Source organism: Saimiri boliviensis, chromosome 5 (assembly GCF_048565385.1).
Source record: "Saimiri boliviensis isolate mSaiBol1 chromosome 5, mSaiBol1.pri, whole genome shotgun sequence".
NCBI classification, from domain to species: domain Eukaryota; kingdom Metazoa; phylum Chordata; class Mammalia; order Primates; family Cebidae; genus Saimiri; species Saimiri boliviensis.
The window spans coordinates 100,053,578-100,072,004 of NC_133453.1; the positions used below are offsets into that span (position 1 = coordinate 100,053,578).

The window sequence follows — 18,427 nt, forward strand, 5'->3', positions numbered from 1 at the left end:
GACCGAAAATTTACATCATTCCATGAACAGTTAAATGAAGGAGAACTCATTACTTTGTATAAAAAAGGTTTGTAAAATACACTTATGTGTGCGGAAAGTGCTGTCTTTATAATCTGAGAACACTAAAACAAACCCACTCACCTACCCATCTTCTTTTTAAAGAATACATTGAATATTTTTATCTTATCCATCAAAGAGCATCCATGTCCAAGTCAGAATAATTCACCTCTTCAAGTATACTTGGCTCTAAGTCAAATATACTTAAGTATGTTGAACTGGATTTTCACAATCCCTGTTCTATTTTAGTAACACTGGGTCATATCTATGATCCACATTTAATAAAGAATTCTGATTAAGATTTTAAACTTATGCACAAAATTTAAACGGGTAAATACATTATTAATTCTACTTTTGGCCATCCAAGCTCTTACTTAGATCCAGTTTAAAAATAAACCAATAATGTTCACGACAACTTTTTGAGATCTTTGTTAATATTTTAAAACAATTTTATAATTGATGTCCTAAAAAGGCACTGTTTTCACATTTCATCATGCAGTAAATTGATCATATTTTTGAAAATTATCTTTTGTTAATCAATTGTCCTCCAAAATAAAGCACATTTAAATGAAATATTTCAGCTAACCTGAACTTTCAACATTTAACTGATTTCTATTTCCAGAAATTCACTCATTTTAACATCACACACAAGGCCCAGCAAATACAGGTATGTACACACACAGAGACACACACATGCGCGCGCACACACACACACACACACACACGCATGATCACGTATTTCATGCAAAGTTTTCCAATTACCATTTCAAGACAATGACACATGACTATTCAAAGAGGTAACATTGGCAAGCCATATTATGGCACCTTCATTATTTGTGCTCCAAATATCAACATACATTAAAATTAAAAAATGAAAAAGGCACAAATATAGCATTTCTAAGTGTTGGTCTAAACAACAGATATCCAATGATTATTTTTATAGTATATAACATTTCAAACCATTCCCTACTTTCTCAGAAAAAGCCCTGTTTAGGTGACAAAGGGAAAAAGGAATAGGCTAATAGTTCAAAAGGCTGGAGAGAATATCTATGCCTATTTTGAAAGTAATGTATGCAGTTTAAAAATGAGGGGAAGGTGGCTATTAGACCACTCATGTCAGAATACATTAAGTGTTTTTATCATTGCCTCAAGAACCCACAATACCAAAAATATACATAATAAATAAAAAAATAAATCAATTACCATATGATTCTGTTAGTATAATGGTAGGCATTATATTATCTGAAAAGTGGACATTTCTACAAACATGGATATTCTTACAGCACAGTGTTTGACATTTTTGATACAAAATGTGCTACCAAACTAAAAAAAAAAATTCATAATAAAATCCTTAATATTTGCAATAAACTCTCGAGTAAGAACAAGCTGAAATGTTTATTATATGGCATTTTTACTGAAGTCACTGTGGTTAGAAATATAGATTCAAGCAGTGAATTAATTCACAATGTGCCGGTGTGGTGTGCATTGGATATAAATGGATACATCAGTACTTTTCTGATATATGACAACATAACTCTATAGCCTGAGGGAATTTTCGTATAAGACCCTGGCAAAATCTTAAATTGAAAATGTATACATATGTATGTGTGTACGTGTATTTTAAAAATTGTATATTGCAAACTTAACAGGCTCAATCTTACGATGGATTTAAGGAGTGAATTTCTACATCCCATAATATCCATACACAGGATGAAGGATGAAGTCCATCAACCAGGTTAAGAATCTTTCTTCTATCCCAAGAGATTCTTCCAATTTCAAATTTAAGTTACCATGACAAATAATGAAATTATATAGAAAGTAATGAAGACAGGTGAAAATATGATCTTTTTAAACTCCAGGTTGCTGTGAATAATAAATGCTTATTTGAGTTTTTTCAATGTAAATATAAATCTGTATATATTAGAATTGCTTCAGGTAACACCTAACAAAGAGATAGCAAAAATAAAGTCTATTTGAAAACCTCAAGCTTCATTTTTCCTTTTGTCCTGAATTCAAACATTAAATAAACAAATTATACAAATTTTCATCTGAAGAATAAAGTTATGTTTGCAAACATAGGTATATGCATTTTTTTCCAGTGACACACTTTTTCCCTTGTGGTCAAATATAAATCTTGCCTAAGAAGCACATTGTCACCACCACAGTAAGTGAGACGACGTGGTGCCCTGACATTGACTGCTTCCGCTTCTCCAGGACAATGCACCAGAACAAACCTCCCTTAGGAACACAACTAACAAATACTGAATGTTTATATGTATTTAAAGCTAAAATTCACTTATAATAAAGAACTGGCCCATGAAAAGCAGTTTATAAATAGTTTATCTATCCTCTTCACATTATGCAGAATTTCAGTATCATCCACAATGTTAGTACAGTAACTGAAACACAATGAAGAAAAATGGGAAGTGGGGGGAGGTTCATAGTGTGACCTGACATAGTCTAAGGGTTTTCTCCTTTTGTATGTATCTCCCACAGGCAAGTATCAGTCCACTGTTTGGAGGAGAGTAGACTAGCCAGGATTAATTTATTGTTCAGGTGTCTTTTCCAAAGTGTGAGAAAACAGGAGTCAATTCAATAACAAATATCTGTAATCCAAGCCAATTTAACTACAATCAAGGATATCTTTCTTATCTATTATCACAAACATCCCAGTTGCCTCCATCTAAAAATTTCTTTCAAAAGTTGAGACAATTAATTACACCTTATTAATTTCCTCACAAGCAAAAAAAATATGTACCATTCAGCATACAAAAGTTACACAGTAAAAGTGCATATATGTCTGTCTTAATTGGCCCACTCATTAAATTTACATTTGGTCATCCTTACTTTTAACATGTACAGAACTCTTCATATAAATGTAGGTCAGTATAAAAAAAATTACTTCCACACAATACATGCTTTCTTCATGAAACCTTAACCTCAATCAGTTCTCAATCATTGTAAACTTAGAATAAACCCACAACTATTGGACAGTTAACATACAAGACAAACATCACAAATGTTACTAAAAATCTGGGCCAATTCATTGCATATTTGCCCCCTGAAATGAAAAATAAATTAGAATTGAAGCAGTGTATTGCCATAACTTACCTTGAAGGTAAGTGGGTTCTCCTATATTTATAGAACTTAGATTGGAGAAATTACTGGTAATCTCCAATACAAGTGCTTTTACAGAGAACTTAGTTTTAAACTTTGAGATAGCATAGGACAAAACCTATAAAACTCACTTTCTTTTTGCAAAATAATGGAAGATCCTTTTGAAACTTAGTATCTTCAGTTATCAATATTACTGCATTATGGAGCTAGTGCAATCCTGCATAGCCTTGGTCAAAATGACAAGGCACAATAAAAAAAATTAAAGTATATGAACAAGAGAAGTCATTGAAGATAATTTAAGGCCTTGAAGTGAATTAATCAGTCTAATTTAAAGCTGAAGAATAAACCATAAATTATCCACCTGAAATGCAAGCAATATGCTTTTTCAGCTTCTGTTCTGTGGACAAAATAACAGAAACAATTCTTGCTTATGGTTTGTGTATTAGAATCCTTCTGGACCTGGAGGAGTAAAAGTCACTTCCATTTTTCAACTGTTCATGGAAGATTTCAGGACTGTTTTAGCCGTTTGCGTGGAATGCCAAACTGTGGACACTGTGCAGATGCTAGTGCTCGAAAGGCTTCTGCTACTAAATGAGGGTGAGACTGAATCATGGACTTCCACCCCGATGTTTCCATTATGTCGGTTGCTTGGCTGAAAAGTAGAATTAAAAGATGTTTACTGAAGAATACTTTTCAAAATGCACTGTTGCACTGTCAATTTTTTAAAAACTTGCAAATTTCAAAATATCTGAATACTTTTTTACCTATGCATTCAAATCAACTGCTTTTATTAAAATATCTTTAACTTACTGGTATTTTCTGTGGCAACTGAAACTATTAAATTTTTCTGGAACTTCTACTTCCTTAAAGTATGCGACATGGGTCTTCATACTTCAACTCTCATTGTTACCGTTTCTGTACCAGCTCTTTCAGGAGCCCCTTTCTATTCTTTTACATGCCTCTTGTAAGGCAGATTTTCTCTCAAGTTACAAATACTGCACTCTACTCTTCTCCTGTAACATGCATTATTCATTCTATCTCATCCAGTCTTCACAATTTTAACTATGAAATTCAATGATGTTAACTACCAATATGCTAAATTCTAGGGCTCCACACAAGATTCATTCCCAATCACTTGCTCTTTTCACTTGGATGTGCCTCAAGACCCGTAAATTCAGGACTGTCAGATGAGAACTCATCATACCTCTCCTGAAGCCCCATATTCTTCCTTCCACCTTTCCAGTCAGCTAACCCTTCTACCATCATCCAGTGATGCAAGCCAGAAATCTGGGAGTCTCCCTAGACTCTCCTCTCCAATCATCAAAACCTTATTTTAAGTTTGAAAGGCTTCAAAGATGTCTTGAATCCCAGTTTAAGGCCCATATCATCTCATGTTTGGATTATGACAACAGACACCTAAGCGGTCTTCTAGCCTCCTGCTCCTTCCTCTCAAACCAAGCTTTCATAATGTTACCTTGGTAACACAAATATGACTATATGAGGCCCTCTTCATTGTTCTCCACTGCCCATATCCAAGTTCTTTAGACAAATATGGCATTATGTTTGGTTTCCTGTATTACTCCCCAATTCCTACCTCCAACTTCCACGATCTGCCATTTTATACTCTATTGAACTGCTTATTGGGTACTCTGTGTACACTATGCTCTCACCAAAAAATAACAGTAAATGCTCAAGCAACAAACCTACTTAACCTTCCTTGCCTCCTGTCTCTCCTTTATCCCAACCATCTAAATAATATCTAAATATTATAGATTCTCCCTTCAAAATATTTCTTACTTTCTTTTTTCTCTAGCCCCACTGTCACGAATAAAGTCCAATTTCCACTGTTCATCTCTTGCCTGAACTACTCCAGTTACTTTCCAACTGGTCTACCTGTATTCAATCTGGTTCCTCAACTACTATCACCTCCCTAATCTCCCCACAATCCATTCTCCACCTGCATGCATAGATTGTTAAAAATGCAAAACTAATCAGGTCCCACCCTGTGTGAAAATCCTTTCCTGGATACCCACTACTCTGAATAATATTTAAAAATTCTAATATTATTTTACATGGCCTTTCAGGATCTGATCTCTGCCTATATTCTCCAGCTTCTTCTCATTACCTACCTCCCCACCACAATACACAGACACACAAAGACACTCTATACTGCTCTCTGTCATCATTAAAACTTTGTGCATCTCATTTCCTTTTTCTGGGGTGTACTTTTCTTCCTCTCTTCCCTCTTCTTCACCAATATTTCAAGTACTTAGTTTTATAACAATTAGGTTAGGTCCCTGCTATATGCTCCTATGGGTATGCTACATATTCTGCAATGACCAGTTTAATCAATCTGCTCCTAGACCATAAACTCCATGAAGGCAGGGAAAATATATGTCATGCTCACCACTGTATTATCTATACTGAGTACCGTGCCTTGGGAATTTACTGGATAATAAAAGATAAGTATGTTCTCTCAAATGAATGATTAACTATTACTTCACACTTCATACTTCGGTTCATGCTGTCCTTTCTGTCTGCAATGCCTGCTACTTCCTTTTTAGTTCTGCTAACTCCTATTTGTGTTTTAAGACTCAGTTATCTCCAGGAAGCCATTTCTAAATTTCCAGGGTTAGTCAAGTGCTTGTACATATCCTCTTCTATTATATTACTTACCACAACTATAATGAAATGATGTATTTATACATCTATTAGATAACTTTCTCAAGACCAAGAATTTTCCCTTGAAATTCTTTTTACATGCAGCACCCTAGTATTGTGCTTGAAACACAGAAGATACTAGAATAATGTTTGCTGAACTAAATAGCTGATACCAACAAAACAATTTTTTAAGTTGGCAAACATCAAAAAATTAGGTTGGTGCAAAAGTAATTGTTTTGCCATTAAAAGTAATAGCAAAATCCATAATGGCAAAAACTGCAATTACTTTTCCATCAGCCTAATACCAGTGTGTCATTGTGCTTAAAATTTCAATTAGTTGTTTAGAACCATATAGACACCTACCTATTATACCTGACTTTTTCATTTATTAATTCAATAAATATCTATTGATGAATATGAATACAATGTAGCATCTCCAAAAGGTACAAAACAAGCTAATTTTTGACACTGAACAAGTTATAAAATGTAAAGTATTTCCTTAGAGTAAAACTAGAGCTTTTAGCAAAGGATCATAAATTGCCACTTGATGATAATATAGTATACTTTAAATTCAAAACAAGTTTTCTCTAAGATTAAGTATTATGATGATATCATTAGCACACACTGGTCAACATATTATACAAGACAACCAATAGTTTTAAAGTAGTCCCTACTTTTTACTTTCAGAAAACACATTAATCCACAAACTAATAGGATGGACTCAGTTAAACAACTTCACATAAATCAAAACAGATTGAAGCAATGAGAAATAATTAAGTCAACAAATTATTTCACCCTTTGAAAATTTCCTTTTTGCCCACTTTCTTACATCAATTTTGGATAATTTGAGGAAATGAAATTTAAGAGCTTATAGGCAAAACTAATCAACAGCAGTTGCAAAAACTTCAACCTACTGACTCTTTCCCCATTTTGATTTCAAATAGTTACAAAGAATAGAAAAGTCAGGAAAATTAGAGAAGGGAAAAAAGTAGAATAGTATGTTCATATTTCCAAGATCCAGTTTTAGAAAGTATAGCAACTGTCCAAACCTTTATACATTCACTAGGAAAAGGGAATATTGCTAACATTTTTGGAATATTAAGAAGCTAGCCTAACGCAGCATATTACTCAAGGTACTTTTAAAAGTTTTCTAAGCAAATCTGTAGGGTAACAGTAAGTGAATTATTTCCCACACTTTTTGAAATGCTTTCTGGAGGGGCAGGGATCAGATCTTTAGCAATACTTGGGACTTAGGTATATACCACACGGCATTATACACTTAAGAAATTACAGCATCCATCCCAGGTTGCACTAGAAGCTTATCTACAAGGGAGCATAGCCTCAGGAATCCACTGAATAGTCTTTGTTTGTTTTTAATAACTGGCAGTTTGCATCATATAACATCTGAATTCATACTTATTGTAGCTGAACAAAAGGCTATGCAAACACTTAATTTCACTTATGGAGACCAACTTTAAGTCAGAAACTGATGTCATCTTACTTGCTGTTCCAGTTTTTCCCATCTTTACACCCAAGCTGTCGAAGTACACTGCACCTGCATTGAAGATTTAAACATACTTAAAAAAAAGTCCGGTGAAAAAATATTGAAGGTGTCATGCCCACTGAAATACAAGCATAGCTTACCTGTTAATAAAGTCTATGGCTTGTGCTTTCAACTGTTCTGCACTGTGCAAATCTGCAAGGACAAGGGTATCTGCAACATTCTCTACTGAGAGGTTACTACACAAAGCTTCTTCGCACATGACCTTCAGCCGTTCCAGTGCATACTATCCAAAATGAAAACATAACCATTAAACATTTACTCCAACTAAGTTCCTGAATACATAATACATTTGTAAGTTGGAAAATAAAGTTAGATTATTTTTTATTTTTTATGGTTATTTTAAAATTCTTTTTTTTTTTTTTTTTTTTTTTTTGAGACGGAGTTTCGCTCTTGTTACCCAGGCTGGAGTGCAGTGGCACGATCTCGGCTCACCGCAACCTCCACCTCCTGGGTTCAGGCAATTCTCCTGCCTCAGCCTCCTGAGTAGCTGGGATTACAGGCACGTGCCACCATGCCCAGCTAATTTTTTGTATTTTTAGTAGAGACGGGGTTTCACCATGTTGACCAGGATGGTCTCGATCTCTCGACCTCGTGATCCACCCGCCTCGGCCTCCCAAAGTGCTGGGATTACAAGCTTGAGCCACAGCGCCCGGCCTAAAATTCTTTAAGTTATATTGTTTTAACCTAATGTGAACAAAATATAAAGGAATGCACTCAGAAGAAAGACTAATTTTATTTAGGAAGCTGCAATTTGCATAAGCATATTTTGAAAGTAGGGTTTATCCTAAAATAAGGTAAAAGCTACCTTATTACCAAATATTCTTAACATAGTTCTCTACTACTTCAAACACTAAAGTGTATCACCAAGTATACTGCATGTCGCCACCACTCAGTCCTGAAGAATGAATTCATTATAACGTTAAATAAATCATATTTATAACCACTAAAAATTCTTGCAGTTATTAGTGTATGTTATAAAACATGCTGAGCAGATTTACTACAGTGTAACTGACACACAATAAAGTACACATAAGGTTCACACTCTTAAGTTTATACAGCCATAAAACCATCATTAACTCTATAGCAAATATATCAATCATCCCCCAAAGTTTCTCCCTACCTCTTTGTAATCTTTCTCTCTCGCCCTACCCTAGGTAATATCTCTGATATGCCTTCTATCACTATAAAGTAGTTTGCATTTTCTGGAGTTTTTTACAAAGGAAATCATATAATACATATTCAGTTTTGTCTGACTCCTTCATTCACCTTCATTCAGTATAATTATTTTGAGAATCATGACTGTTACTGCCTCTGTATCAATAGTTCAATACTTTTTATTCCATCATATATAGATATACAACCATTTGTTTTACACATTCACCTGTTGATGAATATTTGTGTTGTTACCAGTTCCTGGCTGCTACAAATGAAGCTGTCAGTCATATACAAGTGTCCGTATGGGCATATGCTTTCTTTCCTCTTAAGTAAAAACCTAAAATTGGACTCACTGGATCACAGTGTAAGTGTATGTTTAACTTTCTGAGAAACTATCAAACACTTTTCCAAGTGGTTGTACCATTTTACATTTCCATCAGCAGTATGAGAGCCCTAATCTTTCCATGTTTTTAACATATGAGAATGCTATTCTTCCACATCTTGACAACACTTAGTATGGTCTTTGTACTTTTAGCCATTATAATCATATGTAGGGGGTATCTCATGATGGTTTGAATTTACATTTCCCTAACGATCTAATGATGTTGAGTATCTTTTATTTTTGAGACAGGGTCTTGCTCTGTTGCCCAGGCTAGAGTGCAGTAGCACAATCAGGGCTCACTGCAGCCTCAACCTCCTGGGCTCAAGCAATCCTCCCATCTTAGCCTCCTAAGTAGCTGACTACTACCACCATGCCAGGCTAACTTTAAAAAAAAAAAAGTTATAGAGATTGGGTCTTACTACATCGCATAGGCTGGTTTCAAACTCCTGGGCTCACGTCATCCTCCAGGCTAGGCCACCTAAAGTGTTGGGATTATAGGTGTGAGCCACCACGCTTGGCTAGAGTATCTTTTCATATATTTCAGACATTATTTCAGAAAATGTCTGCTCAAACATTTTGTCTACTTTTAGAAATAACACTGTTTTCTTATAACTGAGTTTTGAGAATTCTTTATATAGTCTGAATACAAAAGTCAGATATATTTTGAATAAAAGTTGTTCATCAGATACCTGCTGTGCAAATATTTTCTCACAGTTTGTAGCTAATCTTTTTATTCTGTCTTTTGATGAAAAGAAGTTAAAATTTTATTGAAGTCTATTTTATCATTTTGTTCTTTTATGGATTTTCTGGTATCAGAGCTAAGAAATCTCTGCCTAACCTAACATCACGAAGACTTTCTCCTATGTTTTCTTTTAGGAGTTTTAGACTTATAGGATTATGATCCATTTTGAATTACTTTATTTTTCTGATTGCTCTGTTGCCCAGGCTGGTGTGCAGTGGCATAATCTCAGCTCACAGCAACCTCTGCCTCCTGGGTTCAAGTGACTGTCCTGCCTCAGCCTCCCAAAAAATTGGGATTACAGGTACCCACCACCATGCCTAGCTAATTTTTATATCTTTAGTAGAGGCAGGGTTTCACTTTTTGTATTTTAGTAGAGGCAGGATTTCACCATGTTGGCCAGGCTAGTCTCGAACTCCTGACCTCAAGTGATCTGTTCATGTTGGCCTCCAAAGTGTTGGGATTACAGATGTGAGCCACAGTGTGAGGTCTATATTACTTTTTATATATGGTTTGAGGTACACATGTGGGTATTCGATTGCTGCTGCACCACTTGTTTAAAGATTATCCTTTTTCTACCAAACTGTCTTTGTACTTTTGTCAAAAATTAAATATTTATAATGTGATGGTCTATTTTCATATTCATATTCCTTATTCTGTTCCATTATCTGTCCATCTTGAAATGAATACAAACACTGTCTTAATTTCTAAAGCTTTATAATAAGTCACGATATCAAGCAGCATTAGTCCTCTACTTTATTCTCTTTTTTCCCCCAAGTTATTACACATGAAATTTTAAATCAGTTTGTCAACTTCTTAAAAAAAAAAGAAAAAGAAAAAGAAAATAGACTGCTAGGATCTTGACTATACTACCAATCTTAAAGACAACTGATATTTTAACAATATTGAGACTTTCAGTCCATGGACAAGAGTTACGTACTTATTTAAGTCTTCTTGAGTTTCTTTTTTTCTTTTCAATATTTGTTTTAGAATCAGGGAGATACATGTGCAGGCTTGTTATAAAGGTATATTTTGTGATGCCATGGATATAAGGATGGAAACAACAGACACTGAGGACTCCTAGATGGGGTGGACAGGGAGGGGGGCAAGGGCTGAAAACTTACCTATTGGGTACTATGATCATTACCTGAATGAGGGGATCAATCATACCCCAGACCTCAGCATCACGCAATATACTTTTGTAATTTTCTACGTGCAGGCTTGAAACATCTTTTTTCAGATGAATCTGTGTATTTAATACTGATGCTGCTGCTATTTTAAATGGTATTTTTAAGTTTTTATTGAGATAGTCAATTCATGTGCAGTTGTCAGAAAAGAACAGATTCCATATACACTTGGTCCAGTTTACCCAATGGTAACATTTTTCACATGATGTGTATATATACACACATACCATCCATCAATATATGCATATGCAAATATACATATATCCAGACATTTATGCATATGTGCACTTGTATACTGAATGTGCTTTGAGAACCACTGGCTTACAGATTTTTCTGATGTTTTTGCAGTTTCTCTACCTTCAAGAAATCACCATTACAAGAGTATTATAAAATTTTTAATATTGGTTTTTCTCTTTCTATGCTGTCATATTAAAAAACCAATCTATACATGTAGAGAATTAAGTTATACATAATATCCAATATTTTCTCCTTTTTTTAAAAAAAAGGTCATATACTACATCTCAAGACTAAGAATATCTGAAAATTATAATTATATATGTGCCATTGTGTGTGCTCTTTTAAAAGGACATCCATATACACTCAAAACAATCACATTTACAGCTTACTCTCCCATGAAAAAAACTTCTTTCTGGCTCAAGATATTTTCACATCATGACTTTTAAAAAAAATTTCATTTCCAGATTACCCCACTGTATGCTATTTCATAAAGCTCTCAAGAGCTGTCTACAAATAATACAAGTTATCTGGAGTTTTCATTTGATGACTGCTTTCTGTATAAATCAAGCTTAAGGATATATTTTGATTCCTTAAGACCTAATTACTTACTTTGTCTGCAGCTGCCAACAAGTTGTCAGCCATTTTGTCAAGGTTCGGTGCTCTCCCTGTGTAAATGAATCTCATCATTTCTTTAAAAACTTCAGGGTCTAAATCATTTATTTCCACTCGATTCTGATATCGAAAAACAACACAAAAAAGAAAAAAAAAACAGGCAAACATGAACCAAAGTGAATCTTTGACAGTAACTTAAAAGCCCTAAATCTACATTAAAATAATATATAACTCAAATACACATATACAGATATTTCTAAATTCCACTTTAAAATTGAGGTAGGTAAATCTTCATTAAGTACTTAGGCCAAAAGAAGTGGACAAGTCCAAGAGGAAAAGCATAAACTGTGGGAGAGGTGGGAATCATGACGAGCTGGAGAGCCCAGACCCTGATAGTCAGGCCAAGCTAAGAACCACCATATAAAAAAAGGATTCCCAATTTTTCAATTAATAACAGGTTAAAAAAAAAAAAAAAGCAAGCAAAATGAAAACTATAAATCAGATAAAAGACATCTGTGTTAAGTTTCTGACAACAATTCTAAAAGATACTGGCTATTAACCCTTTCTTTGTTGAATCCCTTAGGTCCTAATACAACACCTAAGACCCTGTAACAAACAGTTCTATTCCCAGAATTAAGCAAAAGTAGGGCAAGGTATCAGAGGTGATAATAAAGCCTCAGAATTCTCCCATTTACAAAAGTGGCATGCATTATCATACTGGCACTTCCTTGCTTACTGAAAAATAGTCAAGTCCAAAGAGGACTAGCGCTTTTGTACTGCTATGTTTTTGTATTTAGTTTCTTTGCTGAGCTCAATAAAGCTAACTAACTAACTCTAAATGACAGCAAACTTTTCTGACCCCTTGATGTCAACAGTATACGACATCATTGATGTCTTCCCACTTAGAAGCAATCAGAAGGCTGATCATAGTATCTCCCCAAACCAAAATTTGGAGAAAGAAAGCAGTTATTTTATTGCAGTCTCTAGTTCTGCAGAAAGAATAAAACTGAACCACATGAATAAACTCTGGAGTTGTCCAGTTGGAACCCTATGGTTCACATGTTATGCAAACAGCAAAGAATCAAGCTCTGATCTCTAACATAACTACGTTTCATGATGACAAGTGAAAGAGGAGACACTCTGGGGAGTGAAGTAGGTTAACACCTTGATTACAGTTGGTATACACTAATATTGACATAATCTATGTTATTTTTGTTGCTAGAAACAGATTCCAAAATTCAATCCATAAAGTACAAGGGGAGAATATTTATACCTTGAACAGAGACTTCTCAAATAGCTATGACCCTTTTGGATAACAACTACCCAGATGGGCATAAAAAATAGCTGTTCCTTGGAATAATCACGGCACATCCACTTGGAGCTACATCTATTGTTTTATTACAAAACACATTTTTTTTTCCAATTTGTTTCTAAAAAGTTTCCCTACTTATCACAGTATGACAATGAGAACATGTAAACTTTTAAAACATACACCCAACTACTTTAAAACATACACCCAACTACTTTATATTTATATCAATTAAACATTAGCCTTCAAGACATGTTTACCTTTTTGCTTTCTTCCATTTCATGTTCAAACATGGCATTAAAAACTGGGGATCGAGCTGTAACAAGATTACACATGATTATTTTTACGCATAAATGTATTTTTTAAATGAACTATATGACCCCATAAGTAAAAAGTACCTGCAAGCACAGATTTATGAGCTTTAAATTCTTGTCCTCTCACAAAAAAACTGCAGTCTGTAAATCTTGTGTTTTCCCAGAGATTACCTAAATCTTCTGCTAGTCGACACTCAGGCACCTTCAAAGTATTTGTATTAGTATGTCCTGATATGTTTACTGAATCTTGTACCACACTCACCTAATAAAAAAGGGCAGCAAGAAAAACATTTTCACAAAATAATATCAATAATTAGCCTAAGTCTATACTTCAACTTTTTATGTTTAAGATCATTTGGGTAATTCAATGTACTCCATCAAAAATTCTAATACCCAGAAACCAAAATTAAAAACACAATTACAAGAAGAGAAATGAAAACATTAGAAATAATATAGATCTTTTTCAATATATTTTATGTTAATAAATGGCTTATCGATTGGTTAGACTGCTTGATTATTAATTACAAAAATATTTCTCAATAGAAAAGCCACAATATGATACAAACTCAAACAAAAATAAATATTGTGAGGTGGAGAAATTTTCATATTTCCTCACACTTCAAATCTACCTTACATTTAAATTTTACTATATGTACAATAAACATAACATTTTGCATAAAAGTCAAAATGACTTTTTACAGTATAAAAAAGGTGATAAAATTAGTCCATGATATGCAAATTGAGAAGTTTTTTAAAGTTTTATTCCTAATGTTTCACTTGGAGTAAAACTAATTTAAATACATATTAAACTGATTTAAATTTTAAAGTACAAAAACTTCCACAAAAGCAACTCTAAATGACAGCAATTTAATTATTAAAGTTCATGGAAATCTTTCATGGAAGATCAACAGCAAGAGCAATATAATTTAGTTTGATTTGCATTCCTTTTATTACTTATGAATAAAAATAGGTATAATTACAGTATTATTTCTAATATAACATGGATTATTTCCCATCGAGGATGACTACATACTGAACAATATCCGAAAACACTACTGACTGGGTCTGGCATACCACTTTTATTTTTTATCTATTTTTGATTTTTGAGACAAAGTCTGGCTCTGTTGCCCAGGCTGGAGTGCAGCAGTGTGATCTCAGCTCACTGCAACTTCTGCCTCCTGGGTTCAAGTGATTCTCCTGCCTCAACCTCCTGAGTAGCTGGGATTACAGGCATGCACCATCACATCTGGCTAATATTTGTATTTTTTAGTAGAGAAGGGGTTTCACCATGTTGGTCAAGCTGGTCTTTCAACTCCTGAGCAAGTGATCCACCTCCCTTGACCTCCAAAAGTGTTGGGATTACAGGCATGAGCCACCACACCTGGCCACACACCACTTAAAAAAAAAAATAGATTTGGCTGGGCACGGTGGCTCATGCCTGTAATCCCAGCCCTTTGGAAGGCTGAGGTGAGTGGATCACGAGGTCAGGAGTTTGAGACCAGCCTGACCAACATGGTGAAACCTTGTCTCTACTAAAAATACAAAAATTAGCTGGGTGTGGTGGCACATGCCTGTAATCCCAGCTACTCAGGAGGCTGAGGCAGGAGAATTGCCTGAACCTGGGAGGCAGAGGTTGCAGTGAGCCAAGATCGTGCCACTGCACTCTAGCCTGGGCAAAAAAGTAAGACTTCGTCTCAAAAAAAAAAAAAAAAAAAAAAGGATTCTACTACACTATTAAAAATTTTTACATTACATTTAATACATTAAAAAATACATTTAAAGAAAATACTACCTTAACTAGTAAAGTAAATTTTTCAGAGTAAATGACTTTTTATTTTAAACAAAAAGTGCTACATTACTTGTCTATTGCTGTTTTCAACTGCTAAGTTTTGGAATCATTTGTTATGCAGCAATAGATAGCTGCATTCATTTAACAATATTTCATAAGGCTTTTATTAAATAAAAGTATAAATAAGGACACACATACATATAGTAAACTATGCAGAAAACAGAATCAGAAAAAAATATATTTACTAAACTACCAACATGCTAACAGACACATAAAATTTAATAATGGTCCAATGTAAAATGTTTGGAAAAGATTAAGTCTCAGAAGTTCCAATACATCCAGACATAAAAACATTTATCTTAAGTGAATGAATACACATTCCAAGAAAAATTAGAAAATCCTTATTTTTCCAAGGATATTTTTGGTAACCACTTTTCCCCCTCAACTTATATATTAACCTTTTGAAATCATATGTATCATAGAAATCATCTATTCACCTTATTTTATAAAGGGATTTCAAACCGAGATAACAAGATAAAGACAAAGTAAACAAAGTGTTCCAAAATACATTGTGCTGGCTAATACTAGACGAAGACTAGACCTAAATCTCCAGACTCCTTTCTTTACAGCTCTTTGTACCTATTTTTAAAAATATATTTTAAAATTAGTAACATTAACAAAATTATGATAAAATTGTGTTTTATTACATTTATTACAAATAATGTAATTTATTACATTTATTACAACAATCTTGTGAGATGTTTCTCTAAGTATGGGAGCCATCAAGATACTGTGTAAATAAATATATCTACCAATAAAGGTTCTCCTATATTACCAAGTTTTTAATCACTCAAATTATGTCTAAAATTTTAATAACTATAAAACAGAAAAAAAGTTTCACTAATCCTTACCCAACTGCCCTGTTCCACTACACATAACAACCTGATATAGATAAAAAACGTTGGTACTAATATTCAAGGTTTAATAATGGATCAGCTCCTTAGACCCTAATAGAATTTATTTGTTCATATCAAGTACTGCTCTTGAAATTACTGGACAGAAAAAAATTAGATAAGTTTAATGACTTGCATGATATATATACAGCGGAGTTACAAAATGTGATGATGTACTTAATTTCAGAAATAATTCTACTTACTGTATCTTAACCTAATTCAAAATAATGTATTTAATGTAAAAATGTGGCAAAAAAATCAGGTAATAAAAATAAAAGGATCAAAAAATAAAGATGATATTATCAGACACAGATACTGATATTATATTTCTATATTGTACAAGCAAAAACAATTCAGAAGACTTGTATTATTGACATACCTATCTACATAGTATTATCACAGCAACCACAAAGTTTAACTAAGACACACAATTAACATTTCGTATTCCAAAGAGTATTCAAGAGATTACTTATAAAGGAGAATTAATGATCTAATTAAAATTGACCTATGCAATGGATTCTGATGATTTTCTTGATACCTAATTAAGAAAATGATAAAAATTTAGTTTTATCTATTACATACTCAAATGCAGATAATGAATACTTTTACTGAATGGAACCTGGAATAAAAAAATTCAGAAAAAAGGCTGAGATTCTCTCCTGAGGTCAAATTTATGCTTCTTTCAAATTTTTTTTTAAAAAGAGGCAAATGTGCAATCTCAAAATTGTTAAATATTGCAAAGCAAAACCTCAAACTCATTTGATAGTGCTTTTTCAAATCTGCTTTTGGCTCCGCCCAGAGAATATAATTTAGACTGACAAGAACATTTGAGGGATCTAATCTGTGACTATCCTGAAAAATTTGGGTCTCTTCTAGTGTGGAACTAAGTAATTATCGGTTCCAGCTTTTGAAACCTGAATTTTCCAACTAATTTTAAAAGCCAGGAATTTCCAATACTGCAAAGTACTACAATTTTGCCATTTTAATCAACTAGCCAACCACCCACTACACCAGTTCCAAAGTGAGAAACTTTTAACAGTTGAATTTCACATGAATATCTTCCAGAATAGCAGGTTTTAGACTCTTTGACTTTCAAGATTGGTGTAATTTTTTAAAAAATCTGGTAACAGAAATAGGGTAGTCAACTTCATTTTGCCAAGAAAGGGCTTTTTAGAAAACAAAGCCCAACTTCCACCCACTATCAAAATTATTTTAAAATAGAAAGGCTATCTGCTATGATTTGAATGTATTCCACAAAGTTCATATTGGAAATTGAATACCCAATGCAACAATGTTGAGAGGTGAGACCTTTCAGAGGTAACTAGGTCATAAGGACTTGAACCTCATGAATAGATTAATGTGTTTATTGAGAGAGTGGGTTTATAAAGGCCAGTCCAGCATGCTCCTACATGCACATATTTCCTCCTACCTTCCAACTACCCTCACTCTTCCCCCTACCTCTTCTCTTTCTCACCATGTGATGACTTCCACCACGTTATGATGTGAGAAAAAGGACTGCACCAGAAGTAGCCTCAATCTTGGACTTCCCAGCCTCCAGAACCATGAGCCAGTAAAAATTCTGTTCTCTTAAAACTACCTAGTCTCAGGTATTCTGTTAATGGCAACACAAAATGGACTAAGACACCTTCTTAGCAAAAGACAAACAGGGTGGGGGAAAAAGATGTGTCCTTAAAAATGAGCTAGTTAAACCTAATGAAGTACTCATTTATATATATTTTATCTATATATATATTTTTCCTATATATCATGAAATAGCACAGGTCTATTAGAGTATTTAAAATCTGCTGGACTTCAAAAGATAAATTGAACTAAACAGTTTTTTAGTTTTGTTACTTATTTCTCAATTCCTGTTTTCTGTGTCACTTTGGGAAAGAGGGCAGAGCTGCTTACACTGCTACCAATCTTTATCTCTGGCCACTTTAACCATTACAGGAAACTTGTAAGATTAAGTTATGTTTTGCGCAAAATGGTAGCACCCAACTGCCTTACCTGTCTACAGCACCACTTGCAGGGGAGGGGGAGGAGGCAGTTCTTTAGGAAGGGTAGCGCAATGCTTCCTCCTCTTCTGCAAGCAGTGCTGGAGATTCTGTAGAAGGAAGGGCATCCGTGAGCGGGGTGGAAGAAACAATGGAGGGCATGAAGAATGTCAGTTAAAAGTACCTTTTGCCCCCCTATGCTAAATACGATGCCCAGGGTATAAATGTCTAAATCAGCAAAAAGATATATATTTCAGGATCCAAAAACGAACCTGATCAGTGCCAACTTCAAAATACATATCATGTTGGGTCTTATTTCTTGAGGTCACTAGCATATAAAATGTAGCATATGCA

The 18,427-nt window shown here is 34.1% G+C and overlaps 1 protein-coding gene across 2 annotated transcripts in view; it reads right to left on the reverse strand.

Moving 5' to 3' along the window:
• Positions 1 to 855: 855 nt before the first annotated feature.
• The window catches only part of SPOPL (speckle type BTB/POZ protein like), a 64,875-nt gene continuing 47,303 nt past the window's right edge, over positions 856 to 18,427 (reverse strand). The window contains exons 4-10 of one of the 2 annotated variants that reach the window (XM_039470125.2): positions 18,087 to 18,183; positions 13,419 to 13,596; positions 13,281 to 13,336; positions 11,709 to 11,831; positions 7,480 to 7,622; positions 7,337 to 7,390; positions 856 to 3,826 (exon numbers count right to left, since the gene is read on the reverse strand). In XM_039470125.2, the coding sequence (XP_039326059.2) occupies positions 3,682 to 3,826; positions 7,337 to 7,390; positions 7,480 to 7,622; positions 11,709 to 11,831; positions 13,281 to 13,336; positions 13,419 to 13,596; positions 18,087 to 18,183 (796 nt within the window). In that variant the 3' untranslated portion in view covers positions 856 to 3,681. The remainder of the gene's footprint in view (positions 3,827 to 7,336; positions 7,391 to 7,479; positions 7,623 to 11,708; positions 11,832 to 13,280; positions 13,337 to 13,418; positions 13,597 to 18,086; positions 18,184 to 18,427) is intronic. The other variant, XM_039470122.2, reaches the window with a different exon arrangement.